Raw genomic sequence first — 13,057 nt, 5'->3', positions numbered from 1 at the left:
AAATCTGTGCCTGGGCCCCAACTTACCATTTGCTATCTATAATACTGATGTCTTATATTGTAGAATGGCCTGTGTGGTCGGGGCCGGTAGCGATTGCTACTTCTGCACCTCCTGTAACTATGCCCTGAGTACGTGTTTAGTTGCTTTAGCCCTGTCCCATTAAGAATAAAACGTCTTTAATGTCTTAAAGTTATAAGTACAAGGAAAGTACCCCTTGTCTTAGCACAGTAGTTAGATTTCATAGACATAGTACCTTCCTTATAAGAATGAAACCAGGCATGTCAGTATGATTCAGTAATTCTTTCCAAGTGCAGGAAACTCTGAGCCCACTGAGCTTCACTATAACAATACGGCTACCGGGCTGCCAGTAAGAGTGCTGCTTATTAAATGGGAGGGTGGATGTGCCAAAAAAGAAAAAAATACGACAAACTCAAGTCTGCACAAAAATGAACACGTCTCAGGATGTGGATTTGTACTAGCAATCTGCGCAGGTCAGCCATAAGGTTTGTGGGTATAGTCGTCTTACATCACTTGTGGAGGGGAAGTGAAGGGGGGAAGCTGGGGATGTGGTAAGGAGGGGGAGGGATGCTAAGAAGAGGCTTTTATTTTGGTCAGCTGACTTAGCCGGGAGAATCAACAGAAATGGCTGTAAGCTGGAAGGAGCGCTGGGAAAACACACAGAGGTATGTGAGACTGAAAGCAAGACCGAAAATTGGAGAGAGGAGGGGAGTAATTGAGAGTTGCAAATAATACGGTGGGAGAAAAACTCTCAAGAGAAAGGAAGTATGTGCAAGAAAAGGCAGAAGAGATTAGAGAGAAAAATCGATGGTAAAACTGAACGATTGTACAGGAAAAAACTAAAAAGAGAGGAAGAAGTAGACAGGAAGATTAGAAATAGCGAAGGCGAGAAACAGGAAGACAAAAAGTAGAGGGGGGAGGATGCACTTCTGTTAAATGTGTGCGCATCTCATTTGATGAGGTTACATGTTGTATTCCTGCAAGTTTTTATATAACTGTGTTCCAGCAGGTGATATGACCCTGGGGGAGGACGTGGGGGGCCCGTGTCACTCTCCCTGACCATGGACAGTCACAACCGACAACAGCCGAGTGAGAGCAGCGACGATGAGGATAATAACTTTGCACGGTACATGGATGAAAATGGAGTCATCGGTATGGATAGTCAAGGCGAACTAGAGCTGGAAGAAGAGGAGGAGCAGGTGCTGGCTTTTGATGAAGATGGGATGCTGGAAATGTACAAACATGGTGTTCCCTATCTAGGGACCCCATCAGAGGATGAAGATTTCAGTTTATCTGGGGTGGCTGAAGAAAAAGCTGATAACTTTGGCGGGGCAGAAAAAGTGGGGAATAGTGATGGTACCATCGGTCATGATACAGGTAAGTGAATACCCCAGGCGTAAACTGTTGGCTGTCCACAAGATGGGTCTTATGTTACATAGGACATAAAGTAGAGATTGTATATAGCCAGTCTGTTATCTGTGCTGGTATGGTAAGAAGCTACAATGGTGGAAAAGACCTTTACACTACTTATAGATTCTGTAATATTGGGAAATTAAAAAATATTGCTACATATAGGGTGTCAAAATACGTTTTGTTCACTTTCCATGTGTCTTGGCCAGATGTGGGCGAGATTACAGAAACAATTGAGCTGTCAGTGAATGGGAGTAACTAAGTGTGTCTGATAAAGGGTTCTTCCGGGAGTTAAATATTGATCTACCCTTAGGTTAGATTCTCGATACCTGACCAGTGGTGGTCTGAAAGTGAATGAGGATGAGTTGCAATACCACATTCAGCGCCTATGCAATGAATGGTGCTGTTCTTGTTATTCAGTGAAGAGAATTGCTAACCTAAATGCTCCAGGGTCTTCAAACAGCTGATCGGTGGGGGTCTTGGGTGTCAGCCCCTCTCTGATCTGATATTGATGACATATCTTAAGGATAGGTTATCAATATTACAATTCTGGAAAACCCGTTTATTCTTAGCCACCTCTGGCCATGGCATATGGATTAGTATTTCTATATCAGCCCCAAAGGGCTTTGGTTGGAAGATTGAAATACCATTAATACAAACTGATATCTGAAATGTCTCAAGTATTGTTATTTTCTTTCTTCTAGGGGATCAAAGCTCACTGGAACACCCCAGTACATCAGTTACATTACCATCTGCATTAGATCGTCACCCACCAAGCAGGGACCAACAATTGGATATGACTGAAGATGAGGTGGATCGGGGGAGTTCACTGGGAGCATGGGATGAAGATGATAACTGGAATCAAACCCAGTCAGAACCTCTTGATGACAGTCCTCTACCTAGAAGGTATGGCGAATATGACCAAGCATCATCAAGAGAAGAGCAATGGGACAATAACCATCAGAATGAAGATCAATATACTGAAAATCCAGGTAATCGGGAAGATGAAATTGTCACCGAATCCTTATCTCCGTCATCCCCTCCCATGCCCAGCACTTGGGACACCAGACTCATGAGTCGTTTTGGTAGGTTAAGCATTGCCCCTCGCATAGAAGATGAAACTCTTCCCGAGTCTTCATGTACAGAAAGTGGGGAAAACCAAGAAGCTAATCTAAACCAAATCGTTGGTGTCTCCAACATGACTAGGGACTCGAAACAGGTCAGAACTGTAAAATCTAAGCCCAAATCAGCACCTACCAGGGCACACTATGAAGAGCCCTCCATTGTGAAGAAAAGCAAACATTCAATCATATCTCAGTATGGCAGAGGGCAACTCAACTACCCTTTGCCTGATTTTTCCAAAGTTGGACCCAAAGTTCGATTTCCCCGTGATGAAGAAGGATATCGTCCACCTCAGCCACGGAGGCCAGAAAAGCAGAGTCGAGGTGCTCCTGTTATCTTTAAGTCTCCAGCAGAGATAGTGAGGGAAGTCCTGCTTAGCAGCACAGAAAAGCCTCTTCAAGAACCAGTTGTACCGCCCACTGTACCCCAAGAATTCAAGACCCCACAACAAGCCACCGTGCTGGTCCATCAGCTGCAGGTCTGTGATATAGAGTGACTTCACAAGTTCTGTTTTGTCATACCTCTAGATTGTAGATGACTTACTATCATTCTTGTCTTATTACAAACTGTCGACCATGAATATCAAATTACTGGGGGTTCAACTGTCCGATTGTTATGTCAGAGTGCTGGACATTTTATAGCACCCGTGTCTCATATTGCAGCTCATTGTCATTCACTTGAATAGGACTGAGCTGCAGTTGTATGGCTCTGTGCCTGGTAAACAATCAGTCAGACCCAATAAATCAGATAATGGCCGCCTACCCAAAACAAACTTTAGTCAACAATTTCAGAATAATATCTGATCCTGGAGTCGCATGCTTTCTTTCTAGAGATCTCACAGGACAGCCTGCCTAGTTATAAAGAGTTTGAGGAGTGTGATATTATTAGGGTATGTTTACATAACATTTTGTTACGCACATTTTGGCACGTTCTCCATTCTGAAATCTGCTATAAATGGAGTCTGTCACCAGAACCCAGCATATCAAGCCAGCTCCGCAGATACGGTAGGATCACAAGAATCAAACAGTGTTCTCTTTGAGGCAACAACGGTGTTTCAGCTTACTTCTCTAGAGCATCAGCAACAACCTGCTTGTTCTAAAGAGCTAATTTGTATAAATAACAAAATCAGTGATATCGTAGTAATGGAGGCAGCAATTCACAAGGGGAAAACACTGTGTGATTCAGATGACCGTAACCTATCTATGTGTGGGGCTGGGGTGATATGCTGGGGTCTGATGACAGGTTCCCTTTAAGATATGCTTTGTATACTATACAGGGTCGATTAATGTCAATGAAAATCTGCATTGTTAATTCAGAATTTTCTGCTCACTGATTTTGTAGCATGACTGCAAAAAAAAAAAAAAAAAAGGATTGACTGTCAATTGGTTACAGACTGATAAACCCATTGGTGCAGATTTATAAAGACTGGAATATTGTACACTAGTATCAGTAAAGGCGTAATTGGCAGAAGATGGGGTCCAGACTCTTTGTAAAACAGGTGCCTGTTCCTGAACCAGAATAGAGATCTACACCAGTTAGGAGCTTGTAAAGATGTTCATTATAACTCACACCAGAAAACTTTCTTCAGTTATGATGAATATGTTGAGCCGAACCCTCCCAACATGACCTGCTCTGCCCACATTTGCACAGTGTGGTAAGCGAGGTGCAGCACATGCCTGGCACAAAAAAGAGCTGTGCCCCAAATGTGCGTCACAATATCTCTATGCCTGAAAACTGACATAGAGCAAGTTATAAATCTCCCCCACTGTATTTAGCTTAAAGTCAATTTCACTTTCCCATGACAGAGTAAACCAATGTTTGTTTTTTGCTATTCTTTTATGGGAATTCTCTTGGAATTGAAGCGTAACTCCACTTATAAGAAAAAACACTATTCAGAAATGAATGCAGGTGAATATAAGAAACTTTGCATTATAACCTATAGATAGATAGATAGATAGATAGATAGATAGATAGATAGATAGATAGATAGATAGAAAGATTATGAATGATAATCTGTTTTCCCTTAGCCCAAACAGCAGCACAACTGGGGTATTCCTGCCCCTATGAGCTGTTAGGACAGGTGGAATTTTTAATTACCTAACAGCTTTTGACCTCTATAAGAGGCCGGAAGACCTGCTCCTCCCTTGTGTTAGTAACAAGTATAATATACAGAGCAATCTATGCCAAGAGCTACACACACATACACAAAATCTGTACAATAGCACCTCTTAGGGAGGGAGCCTTGTGCTGCTGTTTGGGCTAAGGGAAAACAGATTATCATTCATAATCTTTCTTTCCCCCTACGCCCAACAGCAGCACAACTGGGGATTTAGCAAGTATTATCTCCCCTAGGGCGGGACCTCCTGGCAGGCTGATGCCAAGACGGAGTGCCCAAATGCTGTAGCATCGGCCGTACGCCAGTCCAATCTGTAGTGTTTGGCAAAAGTCAGCTGTGAGCTCCAAGAGGCTGCAGCACATATCTGCTCTAGAGAGAGGAACCGTGTCTCTGCCCATGATGTCGCCACTGATCGGGTGGCATGGGCTCATAGGAAATCTGGAACAGGAAGATTCTGAGCCCGTAAGGAACAGCTGATAGCTTCTCTGATCCATCTAGACAGGGTTACCTTTGATGCTTTAGCGCCTCTATTGTGGCCAAACACATTAACCAGAAGATTCTCTGATCTTCGGAACGGTGCTGTACGATCCAGGTAGATACGTAGTGTTCTTACCAGATCCAGTGTGTGTAGCTTCTCCTCCTGCTCAGTGGCAGGAGAGGGAAAGAACCCCGGTAGGGTGATCACTTGATTGGTGTTCTGAAGTGTGGGTACCTTCGGCAAGAATCCTGGGACGAACCTTAGCTGTACTCTGTCAGGAAAGAAAGTTATGAAAGGTTCGGAGGCTGCTAGAGCCTGCAATTCGCCAACCCTCTTGGCGGAGGTTATTGCCAACAGAAAGGTCACTTTAAATGACAGGTACTTCCAGTCCACTTCAGATAATGGTTCGAAGGGGGGCGCACATAGCCCTTGTAGAACCGCGGCCAGGTCCCACCTGGGGACAGGGGGCCGTACCTGGGGGCGGAGCCTGGCAGCCCCCCTAAGGAACTGTTTGACAAGAGGATCTTGTGATAACCGTGTCTCCAGGAGAGCAGATAGAGCTGACACTTGAACCTTGAGGGTGGCAGGTGCTAGTCCTCTCTCCAAGCCGTTCTGTAAGAACTCTAGGACTGCATCTCTGTCTGGATCGCGGTGGCTGCCTGTACACCAATCTCGGAATATCCGGGCGATCCTTTGGTAGCTCTGATTGGTTGCCTCTGCTCTTGAATGGGCTAAGGTACTTAGCACTCCCTGGGACAATCCTCTGTCTGCGCGTATGGCGCGGTTAGCCTCCAGGCAGTGAGGTTGAATTTGTCTAGGCCCAGGCACGGCCGACTGTTCAGTGACACCAGGTTCCTGACTGGTGGAAGCCTCCAGTAGTTCCCCCGACTCATAAGGATAAGGTCGGTGAACCATGCCCTTTTTGGCCAGAATGGCATGATCACTATTGCCGAAGTCTGGTCCTGCCTGAGTTTCGCCAATACCTTCGGTATCATCGGGATGGGAGGGAACACGTATGCCAGTTCGAACCTCCATGGTATTGACAGGGCATCCACAGCCAAAGGGTTGTCTTCCCGGTACAGGGAGCAAAACCTTTCTACTTTGGCATTGTGTTGGGTGGCCATCAGATCCACCTCGGGGAGACCCCACCTCCTGGTCAGGTAGTGGAAGATGTCCTGGTTCAGGGACCATTCGCCTGCGGTCGGCCGGCCTCTGCTGAGTTGATCCGCTAGGATGTTCAGGCGGCCCTGGATATGTACCGCGGCCAGCTGGGAGAGGTTTTGTTCTGCCCAGGAGAAGATCAGGTTGGTGACTTGCATGAGCGAGGGGGACCTGGTTCCTCCCTGCTTGTTGATATAGTGGACTGTCGTCAGATTGTTTGATCTTACTTTGACCGCTTTCCCTCGTAGAAGTGGTGCAAATGACAGAAGGGCTCGATGAACTGCGGTAAGCTCGCGCCAGTTGGATGAGTGCGTCCTCTCCCGCTGATTCCATGTACCTTGAACCGGGGTCTCCCCCAGATGAGCTCCCCAGCCTGTGAGGGAGGCATCTGTAGTCAACAGGGTCCAGGCGGGCTGGACCGAGGACTTCCCATCTCGCAGATGGGTCCACCAGGGCAAGGTTTGCCGGGTGCTGATGGTTAACTGGATTGGCTTCTGTAAACCTGAAGGACTGTGATTCCAGACTCTCAAGATCTCGTTCTGTAGAGGGTGCATATGCCATAGGGCCCAAGGAACTGCATCTAGGGCAGCGGACATCAATCCGAGGACCTTCATCGCCGTCCTGATGGTGACCTTCCGTGTGGAAGACAAATGATGTGCCGCCCGAGCAATTTTCCTTTTGCGAGGAGAGGGTAGAGAGACCGTCATGTTGAGAGAGTCTAGAATAAGTCCCAGGAACTGAACTCGTGTTGATGGCACCATCACTGACTTCTGCCAGTTTACCAGCCACCCCAGTTTGTCTAGTAGAGCTACGACGGTCTGCACCTGCGTGGTAAGAACCTCCTTTGAATGAGCCTTCAGAAGTGAGTCGTCCAGGTACGGGACTATGAATATGCCTTGAAGGCGCAGGGCAGCAGCGACCGGAGCTATGACCTTTGTGAAGGTGTGGGGGGCGGAGGATATGCCGAACGGGAGGGCTGCGAACTGGAAGTGCGCCTCTTTCCCCTGTATGTCTACGGCAATCCTTAGGAACTTTCGGTGTGCCAGAAAGATGGGTACGTGGAGGTAGGCGTCCTTCAGGTCCAGAGTGACGAAGTGATCTCCAGGGTGCATGAAAGGTAGTACTGACCTTATGGTTTCCATGCGAAACCGCAGCCTGCGGATGAAGTGATTCAGATACCTGAGATCGATGATCATACGCCACTCGCCTGATGGCTTGGGGACCAAGAAGACTGGAGAGTAGACGCCTGTGCCTTGTTCTGCGCGAGGAACCATCTCTAGCGCGGCCTTGTCCACGTACTCCTGAATCAATCTCTCCAGATGAAGTTGTTTGGGGCCCTGAAGAGGGCGGGTTCTTACCATCTTCTCTGGCGGCTGGGAAACAAAATTAATTTTATAACCTTCCTGGATCATCTGGATGACCCAGGGGTCCCGAATATTCTGTCGCTAGGCCTCCACATAGTGGGAAAGACGACCGCCCACCCCAGGGGAGGGGGGGGGGAGTAGGAAGGGGGGGGGGGTGTACTGAGAGGGAATTAGAAGGGGGCATTCTTACGGCCACGAGATGAGCCCCGACCTCTTCCTTTCCCGGATCGCCGCTGGCCTCTGGTGCCTCTTCAAGTGCCTCTTCCTCGAAAGGAGGTACTCCGACCTTCAAGGGGCTGTGGCAGGTTCTTGCTCTTAGAGTCGGCCCAGCCTTCCATGATGTGGTCGAGCTCCCTTCCGAACAGCCGTCCGGGCTCCTAGGTCTAGCGCTCCTAGGGGAAAGCCCCGACCCGGCGCCCCAGCCGGACAGGAGCGTGCACGAGCCGGCAGGGTCCCCGCCGGGAGAAGGGGACCTCTGCTGAAAAAAGAGGATGTCCAGAAAAAGATCTTCTGCTGTCAGGTACCGGTGGGGGAGAGTAGTGGACCCCTATAGGAGGTCAGAACATCTGCTCCCCCCCTGACCACCTGTCCTGTCCCACAGGACAGAAAAAAACACAAGGGAGGAGCAGGTCTTCCGGCCTCTTATAGAGGTCAAAAGCTGTTAGGTAATTAAAAATTCCACCTGTCCTAACAGCTCATAGGGGCAGGAATACCCCAGTTGTGCTGCTGTTGGGCGTAGGGGGAAAGATAGATAGATAGATAGATAGATAGATAGATAGATAGATAGATAGATAGATAGATAGATCTCCTCTATCTCCATAATTAACCTCACACAAAGAAATCTTTGGACAGGGGAAGGGGCAGAGTAGGTTGATGCAGTAAGTGATTTATTGCTCTATTCTGTTCAGTTGTAGATAATTATCTTACTAGATATAAAACAGTTAAAAGCGCTATCTTACGCTCAAAGTGAGTTCTGTGTGGCTTTTCCAGCAACCTCTCCCTCCCCTCTCCATAGACTTCTGTTTAAAAACCAAATCAGGCTGATAAGTAGAGACGGAAACGTATTTCTTTATTATTATATATTGCAAAGATTTTCATATTCACCTACACTATTCATTTATGGAATTGTTTTTTTTTCTTTCAATAATTTGAGGTACACTTTAAATACAAAAAGAAAAAGACAAAATATATTATTTTCTTCCTACATTTCCTCCTGCTTTTCTTTAATTGCCTATTACCCTTAATACATAATCACCTTCCCTCACCTCCCATCTCTCTTACAGGAGGATTACCACAAGCTGCTCACTAAGTATGCCGAAGCTGAAAATACCATTGACCGTCTGAGACTGGGAGCTAAAGTAAGAAGGCTCATGCATGTAAACAGTATAAGCCCAAGACTGTGATATAGATAGATAGATAGATAGATAGATAGATAGATAGATAGAATATATATGTATATTGAGAGGGTTTAGGCATATGTAAGTTGTCAAACTCCACATTTTAACATTTGCTTTTGATGTACTAAAAGAATGCTAAGTAAGCAGAACAACCTAAAATACACCCTATGAAAATCCCCTGTTCACCGCCCCCACCCCTCACGCCATCACTGCCACATACTGTTATAGTGGAACAAACTGTTTTTTCGGCTGTATTCTCAGGTTGCTCCTGGAGGTTTTGTCCTAAGTGTCTCAGTATGGGTAGCCAATGTTCTCAAACCAGTTCTAAGACTGTCCAAAAACAGATTCTACCTGCTTATGTTCTGTACACACAGTGACAAGATACAAACTATTAGATTTAAAGGGGTTTTCCAAATTTAACCAGTGGTTGGAAAAAATAATAATAGAATTGTTACCAGTTTACTCTCCTGCTACTCCAGTGCCAACATGATGGCCTTCCTCAGTGGTCTCTGTTGACTTGGGTGCAGTGCCCAGTGGTGACGTAGCCGGCTACCCCATTTGCCAGCTGCAGCCCATGTCTGACTTCAGCAGAAGTTGACATAAGATCACTGTCGTGTATATAGCTATGTTTGTGCTGCAGCAAAGTATACAAAGGCCTGTGGGGCGGATCTGATCAGTAGCACTGACGTGGCAGGAAAGTGAGTAAGTAATGCCACTTTTATGACCTTTATCACCTTAGTTAATCACCCCCCAACCTCCTTGGATCCTTTTTTTTACCCAATTTTGAATACCCCTTGAATGTACCATTATTTGACATGAAAATGGCACTACCATGACACTGCTGAAATGTTATAATCACATCAGGAAGTGCACCAATGGATTAACCTATTGTCTTTTTCAGGTCCATCTCTACTCAGATCCCCCGCAACCAAGTCACAGTGTTCAGATGGGAACAGTCACCCACGGGGCAAAAATTATGGAGTTTTCCATACCTCGTGCCCAGACAGCAACTTTCAGCTCAGTAAATGATGCTCAGGGGGCAACGGAGTTGGATTCAGGTATGTGAGGGGTTTACTTTAAAAGTGCTGTGAATTTTAGGCTGAATTATCTTCATTACCGGATTGGATCCCCTTAAGTTTTTGAACCCAAAAATGGAAGTGGGTCATAAAGAGAAAAGTACAAGGGAAGGATACATGCTGCATCTTAAATTCCTCTTAGATATACTTCTGGCTCAAAAAATTAATTCTTAATTTTTACCAAAAGAAAATTCTCCTGGTTCCCATTACAAAGTACAAACTACAAATATTGCCACATAAATGGAGCCGTAAAGGGTTTTTCTGTAATTTTAATATTGAGGCGTAATGTTAGGACGGGTCCTCAATATCAGATCGTATATAAATGAAGACGTCATGTGGTCACTTGAGGAGGACCACACCCACATTGTGCCAATCAGGACACTAGAAGACGATAATTCGGTTATGGTGCCCCAAGTGGAAGTTCAGGGTACTGTTCCGCTGGTATAATAGCACCTGCTGATTTAGTCAACAGTGAAGAGGAAGCGGCATACTTGTCATGTGATGTTTTTTGAAAAAGTACATGATAAAAAACAACCTTTTATTAAATTGAAAGAATATATCACATGCCATGTACTGGCACTTCCTCTCTACCGTAGTCTCGTTTAAGCATATTTTATATTGGCACTATTCTTTTCCCCCATATTAATTGAAATAAATAAGAAAAAGAATCTTGGTTTCAACAGTTTATGCGTTTCGGTCACTCGTTTTACGCATTTATCCACATCTGTCATATCTCCAAATCTATACTAACTTTTTTGCTCAACTTCCTTTTCCTGAGTATACGTATTTAGTCACAGCTACTGCCTGGGCTGTTTCAACAGACGTAAGATATTATCATTGCAAAATGTAGGTCATTATATTGCAACTTCCTCTGGCCATCGCTATTCCTTCCGACTCCCTAATACACATGCATGTTTAGCTTGGTCAAGTGTGCATGAAATTTCTGTAGTGAGGAGAATAAGCTGCTGTCCGACATCTCTCTGCCAGGAGACAGCTCCATACCCTGTGCAGTGGCCATGCCACACTATTGAAGCTCACCTCTCATTCACTTACATTTTCTAATAGGCCCCATTTCATTGGTATGTTCATCATCAGATAATCTGATTCAATCATATCATATCATATTATTATTATTATTTAGATATATACCAGACATTAAAATGGACCCCTAAACGTGTAAATTGCTTTTCGTACCTTAAAGGGACATAATCATTACATACATTTATGACATATCCTGTGGGACATTTTGAATTAATATGTTAAGGAGCATTTCATGTATTTGATGTAGGTTCCTCTGAGCAGAAACCCTCTATGACACCTCCGGTCCATACTGTACCAGAAAACTCGGGTTCGTCCTCTCTTCATCCACCTGAAGACATTGCTTCCACCCTCATATCGCACTTAGAGACTCTTTACCGGGAGGTTGGTAATACAATATTTTTATAGTTGGACTACATTATTGCTCTCTAAGTTATCATTCTTTTATGTAATGCATAGAGATGTATATATCTATAGTAATACAGTGTAAAATCAGTCCTGAGCGCCATTTATAATAAACTAACATGGATGTGATACTTCTTACACATCAGTGTGTTAATCCTTTTGGTTGCCATAGACTGGCACTTTAAATACAGTAAATATATATATATATATATATATATATATATATATATATATATATATATATCTGTAGTAACTTATGTGCGCTCATCTTACTGCCAGGTTGGACTTTTTCAAGAATTGCTGCACAGTGGGAACTTGACTCCAGAAGAACAGCAGCAGGTAACATTTCCATTTCCAAGTCCATCCGAAGAAACTTTCTAGTGTTTTGTGTTATACATCTATATAGAACATTTAAGCTGGGTTCGTATGGTGGAATTTTCATGGCAGAATTGTAAGAATTACACATCCGATTCATTTCAATGAGAAGCAGACACTTCAGGCGGATTCTGCCAAATGGGAGGAGGGAAACTTTCTACTAATGGCTGGAAGATCTCCATGGCCGATTTTGCATGGCAGAAGTCCGCCTTGAGAACATACTGTTATTTTGCAGCTACAGAGATGTACACTTTTTGCATGTCTACTTTGATCTTCAGTACATAACCATCAGGGTAACCTGTCACTTTTTATCCAAAATCTCAAGTCTTTAACTCTTTAACATGCATTTTTATTGCAAGTCATTCTATGATTTTCTGACCTGTAAAACCTCTCCAGGCCTTGAGGGAATTACGTGGTTCACTGGATGTGCTGGAAAGAAGATATTTAAAGGCACAAGAACAGCAGCGCACTATCGAGCTAGATCCACAAAGGTAAATGCAAAATTTGTATATTCCTACCTTAAATTCAGTGGACCATTAAAGGGGCTTGGTTCTTACTAGTTATGAGGCTGTTTCAGCAGGCACTGTAAATTTGACACCCCTTGAGTTTACACCACTGTGTAGCTCTTTGCTATAGCCAAGCAGAGAAGAGGGGTGGAGGGGGGATTGTTTTCAAGGAGTTTACAGAGCCAGCCCCTGGGTACCACATGATTTAATGATGTTCGACGTGGATGGAAGAGGAAACGTCTTTCAGCTTTGTGGGGCTGTATCAATTTGTCTTTAACTTAAAAGAAAAAAACAACAAATCTGGGGACATTTAAAGGGAACTTGTCATGTATATCTGACACAAAACCACTAGCAGGTCCTTGTTGAGTTAAATATTTAAAGGGATTGTCCAGAGTTAGATATTGATGACCTGTTCTTAGGATAGATGTTTAAGATTTGAACGGTGAGAGTATAACACCAAAGTCCCCAATGGATCAGCTGTTTGAAGAGGACGCAGCACACACAAGTGGTGCACCCGATTTTCTCTGCTGATAATGTCCTGTCCATCGGTCACCTGGTACAGCAGAAGCTCAGTCTCATTGAAATGAATGA

At 44.6% G+C, this 13,057-nt stretch overlaps 1 protein-coding gene across 1 annotated transcript in view; it reads left to right on the top strand.

The window, feature by feature from the left end:
* Window positions 1-329: 329 nt before the first annotated feature.
* AKNA (AT-hook transcription factor) overlaps window positions 330-13,057 on the top strand; it is a 37,208-nt gene continuing 24,480 nt past the window's right edge. Inside the window, exons 1-8 of the mRNA XM_075260168.1 lie at window positions 330-503; window positions 1,028-1,395; window positions 2,133-3,028; window positions 8,953-9,027; window positions 9,968-10,124; window positions 11,431-11,564; window positions 11,865-11,924; window positions 12,357-12,451. Coding sequence (XP_075116269.1) covers window positions 1,080-1,395; window positions 2,133-3,028; window positions 8,953-9,027; window positions 9,968-10,124; window positions 11,431-11,564; window positions 11,865-11,924; window positions 12,357-12,451 — 1,733 coding nt within the window. The 5' untranslated portion in view covers window positions 330-503; window positions 1,028-1,079. The remainder of the gene's footprint in view (window positions 504-1,027; window positions 1,396-2,132; window positions 3,029-8,952; window positions 9,028-9,967; window positions 10,125-11,430; window positions 11,565-11,864; window positions 11,925-12,356; window positions 12,452-13,057) is intronic.

The sequence above is a fragment of the Leptodactylus fuscus genome, chromosome 11 (assembly GCF_031893055.1).
Source record: "Leptodactylus fuscus isolate aLepFus1 chromosome 11, aLepFus1.hap2, whole genome shotgun sequence".
Classification (NCBI taxonomy): domain Eukaryota; kingdom Metazoa; phylum Chordata; class Amphibia; order Anura; family Leptodactylidae; genus Leptodactylus; species Leptodactylus fuscus.
Note: the sequence above shows the minus strand (reverse complement) of the source record. Positions and strands in the feature narration are given on the sequence as shown.